The sequence below is a fragment of the Sinocyclocheilus rhinocerous genome, unplaced genomic scaffold (assembly GCF_001515625.1).
Source record: "Sinocyclocheilus rhinocerous isolate Xijiao unplaced genomic scaffold, SAMN03320098_v1.1 scaffold3476, whole genome shotgun sequence".
NCBI lineage: Eukaryota > Metazoa > Chordata > Actinopteri > Cypriniformes > Cyprinidae > Sinocyclocheilus > Sinocyclocheilus rhinocerous.
Genome location: NW_015666505.1, coordinates 124,265 through 131,895, shown reverse-complemented (window position 1 = coordinate 131,895; position 7,631 = coordinate 124,265). Strand labels below are relative to the sequence as shown.

The 7,631-nt window shown below is 36.5% G+C and overlaps 1 protein-coding gene across 2 annotated transcripts in view; it reads right to left on the bottom strand.

Annotated features, from left to right (window-relative positions):
- LOC107732459 (serine/threonine-protein phosphatase 6 regulatory ankyrin repeat subunit A-like) overlaps positions 1 to 7,631 on the bottom strand; it is a 45,106-nt gene that overhangs the window by 11,502 nt on the left and 25,973 nt on the right. For both annotated transcript variants that reach the window (XM_016543797.1, XM_016543796.1), the window contains exons 20-27: positions 7,482 to 7,599; positions 6,094 to 6,304; positions 5,211 to 5,298; positions 4,872 to 4,955; positions 4,638 to 4,783; positions 3,163 to 3,245; positions 2,275 to 2,357; positions 2,098 to 2,189 (exon numbers count right to left, since the gene is read on the bottom strand). In XM_016543797.1, the coding sequence (XP_016399283.1) occupies positions 2,098 to 2,189; positions 2,275 to 2,357; positions 3,163 to 3,245; positions 4,638 to 4,783; positions 4,872 to 4,955; positions 5,211 to 5,298; positions 6,094 to 6,304; positions 7,482 to 7,599 (905 nt within the window). The remainder of the gene's footprint in view (positions 1 to 2,097; positions 2,190 to 2,274; positions 2,358 to 3,162; positions 3,246 to 4,637; positions 4,784 to 4,871; positions 4,956 to 5,210; positions 5,299 to 6,093; positions 6,305 to 7,481; positions 7,600 to 7,631) is intronic.

The following is a 7,631-nucleotide window of genomic DNA, read 5'->3' as shown; positions in this document are numbered from 1 at the left end:
TTAGTTATTGTAGTAGTAATAACTGCCTGTTTTTGCAAAAAGAGTTTCATGGCAGGTGTGGCAAAAAGTAAGTTTTAGGCCCTGTATATGTGTGTGTCTTGTGTATGTTCATTATGTATATATAAATACACACACACGCATGCATGCATGCATATATTTAGGAAAAATATGTTATGTTCATATATTAAATATATTTATATATATAAATTATATGAATATAAATATATACATGGAAATATTTTCAAAATATATACTGTATGTGTTATAATAAATATACTTTATAATATATATATAATATATGCATAATAAATATACACAGTACACACACATATTATGTAAACAAAAACTCTTATTTTGGATGCGATTTATCGCGATTAATCGTTTGACAGCACTCATTTTAAAATGTAATTTATTCCTCTAATGGCAAAGCTTTACTGTCACTTTTCATCAATTTAATGCATCCTTGCTAAAATTTCCTTAAAAAAGCATTATTTAGTATTTTAGTATTATTTCAGTATTTTGCAATGTCATTTTATTTAGTATTATTGAGATGCTATTATACTTTTTATTAGGGCCCAAGCCCATACAGGCCGGAGGGCCCTATTGTTTTTCTTAGGAACTTGCAAATTATTATTTTTTGAAACTTCCGGGGCATTTTGGGGGCCTTTTAACATGCTCAAAAACTCTTGAAAATTGACACACATGTTGGAATCTGCATCCATCAGGACCAGACAGAGATTCACATGGGTGGGTCACCTTTTAATAAGGCCATTTTCAACAAGCTCTGTACCACACACCGTTTGACCTACAGTCACCAAAATTCATACACATATAGATCTCATCAGGCTGAACAACTTTCGTGCTGACAGTCAGCGCTCCACACAACAGGAAGTCGGCTATTCAGGGTTTTGTGAAAAGAACATGCTGTGGAATTCGCGATACTCCTCCTAGGGTTTTTATCTGATCGCCACCAAACTTTGTCAACATGATCTCAAGACATTGGGGATGCTAAATTGCGAATGGTTTGGCCATGGCAAGGCAACAAAATTATGGCGAGAAATGAGAAACAGGAAGTGTCTAATAACTTTTGCATATATAGTCTCATTTTGATGAAACTTCAGCAGTTTGTTTGTTGTATGAGGCCGATCACATAGATGTGACTATTATGAGTTATAACCACCAACTGGCAGCAGGAAGCGTGTCATTTTGAAAATGCTTTGAAATCAGCCTTTTATTTTTACCCGATTGACTTCCTACTTCACCTGAATCATGTCAAAAACATGGCAGATGAGAAACTGTGAAGGGATTCTTAATATCTTAAATAGTGTTGCCATGGCAACGCTTCAAACTTTAAAATTCTTCTTCAATATACTCCTCCAATTGCTATCATACTATTTACACTAAACTTTGTCAACATGATGCCAAAACACTGAGGAAACTAAATTGTGAAAGTTTTTTGGATATCTCAAACGGTGTTGACATGGCGATTTATTAAAAATAACAGCAAAAAAGGAAACAGCCTATCTTTAAAGTGCATTGTTCAAACTCCTCAAAACTTTTTACATATGGAGAACGTGTCATTCTGAGGGAACATGCTTAGTTTCATGAATTTTCATTGCTCAGGGGAGTGACAACAAATTTAAATCTATCAGACATTTCAGCTGACAGATGAAGGTTGTAATACTAAGGTTGTCCACCAGATGTAGTCATAGTATAAGAAATCCTTTATGCCTCATCCGTGTTTGCAACTTTACAGATCTTCTTTATGCACCAAGAGCTTGTAACACTCCAAAGAGAAAGGAAAAATTGAAATCACATCATATGACCCCTTTAAAACCAGACTGCCAGTCATTCATTTTTATTTCAGTTTAAGTTATTTTAGTAAAGCAAGTTCAATTAAATTAAATCGAAAAGATTTTTATTTTTTTTCCCCAAAAATTTGGAGAAATAATTTTATTTGATTTTATTGCAGTTAACTTTATTATAAGTATTACATTTTTATGTTTTTAGTTTTAGTTTGGATAATTATAATAAAATATTTCTGCTTTGACGCAGAAGTAGCCGATTATGCTACAGGCTGAGATTTTAAACGCTCACCGTTCTCATCCACGGCGAGGACACTGGCTCCTTTACCCAGCAGCTCCTGTACGACCACCGTCAGTCCGTTACCAGCAGCGACGTGCAGCGGCCTGAGACACAACACAGAGAAGCAGCTCTCTATAATCCTGAGATGATGAGGAGGACAACAAACACAAGAGCAGGTACAGGACTTACGTCTGCAGCGCTGCGTTTGTGCAGTTGATGAGGTTTCTGTCCGTCAGCTTCTCGAGAATTAACAAGGCACTGGTTTCATGTCCCTACAACACACAAACAATGACAACTAGATTTACATTTCCTGAAGGAAATACTAGTGCACACAAGACTGTCAAAGAGATGCTGAGTAGGGATGGCTGATATGGACTTAAAACTATATCACAATATTTTCTGGTATTTATTACGATAGTGATATCAATGACAATGATTCATATGCTTCCACTGATGCTTATGGTTTATGTTTAGCGCTTCAGAAATGTGACGTAATTTCCGGTAAGGTTTGTCTCAATAAATTGTGTTAATTATAAATACAGTGGTTAAATTAAAAAAAAAAAAGTTTCTATTGCTTTTTGTTTTAAAAAAGGTTATAAAAATGTCAATAATTATCGATACCGAACGATATGAAACATTATATCGTTGATACATTTTTTTAGCTATATCGCCCAGCCCTAATTGAGACCTAAAATGGCCCTAAAATGGTCTACTCCCTGATCAGTGCCCTGACTACTGAACTAGGGAGCTGATTGAGACGCACCCTAGGTTTTATCACTGTTATCGCAGGCAGAGTTTTCACTGGTATATCGCAAACGATAAGATATTGCCCATCCCTAATGCTGAGATGAAAATATATATCAAATTTGTAATTTATATTTGGCTCTGAGAGCTTTGGACTACAAGTTTATCACTAAGACTGAGGATTTTTTATTCATGAGCAGCAGGAGGAATTGACTTTATGCTCAAGCAGCTCTCTTTCCATGCTTGTTTCTGTAGTTTGTCTGGCCGCAGGGCTGCACTGATGTACAGTAGACTGTCATGTTTGATGTAAAACATGAAGCGTGTGCTTGGTACCTTACTGCAGGCCAGATGCAGGGCTGTGTTTCTGTGAGCGTCCTGTAATGTCAAATCAGCTTTAGCGCTGCTCACCAGCACCTCTGCACAAACACAATCAGCACCTCACATTAATATCAGCAACACTAATATGATTACATACACATAACAATAACATCACATCTGGTGTAATGACACAGACATACGAAGGAAACTCTAGCGCCACCATGAGCCACAGCAATGCAATAACACAAAAGAAGTCCGTACATTGAATGTTGTTTTTCTTTCTCATTTGTTTACCTTCACCTAAGCCATAAGCAACTGCGTTTACAAGGATACTTGCAGAGCACAGTAGGCTATTTCAGGCACAGATAGATGCAGAAGTGAACAGAAATTAGTGTTCACGTGCATCTGCGTGGCTCTCACCGTGTCTTCACCGGACGCGAGCGGCGTGGCGCGACAAAATACAATGAACCCATAATAATAAGTGATGCTGTCTGTCTACACTGAATGCGGCACGGCACGACAAATCCCCGACAGTAAACTGATGCCGCGTTCTCTTTATGACGTACTGACACAAAGTTCAAATGATTAGCAACTGTCGCTTTGTCGTGTCCAGTGTAGACAGACTTTGGGGCCGTTCACATGTCGCGCCTAAAAACGCGTGGGAAAACGCCAGTCGTGCCGCTTCCTCCTCCTTTTCAAAGCGCTCAGGAGCTTGCGCTTTCGTGGCGTCTGCCGTTGCTAAGCAACCGTGACCTGCACTCTCCACGACGACGCAGAAGTTTCAACAGGATAAATGGATTTCCATCACTGAAAATCGCGTGTAGTAGCTCTGCCACTAAATGTATTTAAAATGGGTATCTCTGTACAGCTGTCGCGTCCGGTGTAGACATCGTGTCTGTGTGTGAGCAAAGAAAACAATCAGTATAAATATAACGATCAGTAGCCTATACTAAACATCGCACATCCTGCGATGTGACTATCGCGGATGCGCACATCGCGATATCGATGCTGAAACGATATATCGTGCAGCCCTACAATTACTACAATTAAATACAATTACTAAAACTAAAATAAATAAAGTTAATTAGACATTAAAAACAAACTATTAAAAATGACAAAAGCACATAAAATGACTGAAACTAAAACTGAAATAAAAATAAAGCTAAAAGGAAATATAAAAAAACTAAAGCAAATAACGAAAGCACACAAAATTAGTACAAATAAAACTACAATTAAAATGAAAACTGAAAATAGAATTGTTAAAAATACTGTTCGGCAGTGTTAGGGAATGTTATTTACAATGGCAACATGTTGTGTTACATTGTAACATTTCTACTGTATTTGAGTTAACAGAACTTTATTTGTTTACTGTATTTGCTACTTTCAAGCATTTGTTACTTTGTTATTGTTCTACTGTCTGATCCCTATTAGCATTTTGTGCGGCAGAAATCTGCTTCTGCTGTATGTTGAGAGAGCAGTGTGTGTCTCACCGACGGCGTTCGTTTGTCCGTTCTCAGCGGCCATCATGAGCGCTGTTTTTCCCAGCATGTCGATGGCGTTGACCTGAGCGTTGTGACCCAGCAGCAGCTGCAGACACTCCACATGATCGGTGTACGCGGCGGCGTGAAGCGGCGTCCTGCGGGACACACAAAACACATCAACTCAACAACATACTGTAGTGCTGGTCTGAAACATTCTGATCCATGAGGAAAGCCTGTTTTCACCTTGTCTGTGAGTCTGTGGCGTTTACAATCGCAGGACCTAAAGTTTCTATCAGCATCTCAGCCGCAGACTCATTATCATTAATACTGAAACAGAGACGAGAGAGATGGAAATAAAGATTATTGGAGTATGTTTTACAAGAAAATACTATTCTAGCTTTCTAACTTCAAAATTTCACATTACATTTAACGTTACTTGCTGTTACTTTGTAATTAATTGTGAAAATTACAAAGCAATTTCTGAGTAAACACTGTTTCTACATCATTTTTTTTCAGTGTGTCATGCTTTAATACAAACATTTAATATGAACATTATGCACAATGTGAGCAGATGTTTCTTACACGGCGCAGTGCAGCGGACTGAAGGAGTTTCCCTCCGGCTTCTGAAACACATCGTGCTCTAAGAGCAGCTCAACACATGCGTCATGACCTGACATGAACAGATCAACATGGAAAATAAGAGAAAAATACATCAGATCATGAAGGGAATGTGCTAATGTTTCATTTATTACAGACCTCGTCTTAAAAAAATGTGCTAATTTGCAAAAAAAATATGTTATTCCTTAATTTGATGATGCAGAGTTTAAAAATATCTTTAAAAAGGTTCAATCATGTACAGTTTTTTTTCACAAAAAAAAAAATACATATATATATATATATATATATATATATATATATGTGTGTGTGTTTATTTTATTTCAGTTGTTGTTTATTCTTTCAAGTCACAAAATATATATTTTTTCTTTTTAATGGTTTTTGTTTCAGTTTTAGTTAACTATAGTCTATAATATACCTGTGTATCATTTAACTTTTTCTAGCTTTTTTCTCCACATAATCAGTCATTTTCTGTGGCTGTCTGGATAAGGTAAAACACCCACAGATGTAGCAGAAAACATCAGGCTCATGTTTGCATTTTCTTCAGTCACTGGCCATAACTCTAACCTTGAAATCAGAATTATGCATAAAATAATATCATGTGTGTGAAAATGGGCTGAGAATCGAACTAATGGCAGTAATCTGTCTCAGATTCAGACAGGAATCATGTGTTTGTGGCAGTTTTTCTGCTGATTAAGGGAGAGTACAAGACGACTTCACTGCACAAAAGAAGCAGCTTTTGCAGCTTTTGCTACAAACAGGCACTATTGGATTTCATTGAGCAAGTATACTGCACTGTGTATCAAATCAGTTTGCTCAGACGGCAGTAAGTTTAACGTCACAGATGTACCATTATAACAGGCCCAGTGCAGCGGTGTATAACCACAGTTGTCCTTGAGGACAAGGACAGTCTTCTGGGTCTTCAGAAGGGCCCTCAGAACCCCCACATGACCGCAGGCAGCCGCCAGGTGCATAGGAGAGCGCCCTCTACTGTCCTGAACCAGCAGACAGGAGCCATGCTGCAACAGCACCTCCACACACGCCTCCTGACCCATCACTGCCTGTGACACACACACACAGAGAGAGAGAGAGTGATTTACACACACCGACACAAACATGTCCATATTTTAGTTTAAGACGACTTTGAACAACTTTAAATGAATGTTTCAAGTCTGCTGGCAGCATGTGACATAAAATAGATTACCAAATAATTTTTTTTTTTTCTTTACCTCATCCCTGTTTTTGTAAAAAAAAAATAAAATAAAAAATAAATAAAAGTAAAAAAAAAAAAAAAAATGTTAAAAAAAAATACACAATTAAAATATAAATAAATAAACAAACAATATACTGTTCCAAGTTCAGAATAAATCTGAAATCAGCATTTGTGGCATAACATGGATAACCAAAGAAAATAATTGAAACGAATTTTGGAATTCAGTTTTTGTTCAATAAATAAATAAATACATAAATAAATAAAAATAAGGAAAGAAAGAAAGAACGAAAGCTGTTCCAGATTCAGAACAAGTTTGTAAGCAACATTTGTGGCATAATATGAATTACCAAAGAAAATAATTTCAAATCATCCTTCAGTTTTTGTTAAATAAATAAATAAATAATTAAAATGAACCTAAATGAATGAATAAACAAACAAACAAACAACATATTGTTCTGAAAGTATATAGAAAAGATGAAAACACATGTTACAATGTGATTAGAGTGAGATAATCACTAACTAACCAATATTTCAGCCTCTGTCCTGACCACACAAAACTTAATAAAGTTGAAAGTAACATAAATAAAGTTGAATAAGCCCAGTAACTTTCACTTAACACACACAAGGATACCAGAAAACACTGTTAGGGATAGCATACAGGGAAATCTTCTGAAATAAATGACATTTGTAAGGCTTATGTTCATCTACTGAGAAAAGTAGTATTGCCATTAAATGGAGATTTTTTTAAAGAATAAAATAAACACTGCAACAGAAATAACCCAGTTCTGTAACAAGCTGCAAATTAATATTATTATATTTTTTATTTTAAACCCTCAAAGCACATGGCCTAGTTTACTTCCATTATTCCATTACTAAAATATCAAACAATGTTTTTTTATTTATTTACTTTACTATATTTATTATATAACATTTTAAAATGATTTTGTAAATGACAATAAATGAGAATAAACCAGAATTGAAGATGAAGGCAGATGAAGGTCTGTGTGTGTGTGTGTGTGACTGACCCCGCGGTGGAGGGCCGTCCTGCCCCCTTTATCTCTGGCCTCCACACTGGCTCCTTCACTCAACAGAAGATACACACAATCTGTGTGTCCACCCAGAACCGCCAACATCAGAGGAGTCCTGACCACGCGCGCACACACACACACACGCAC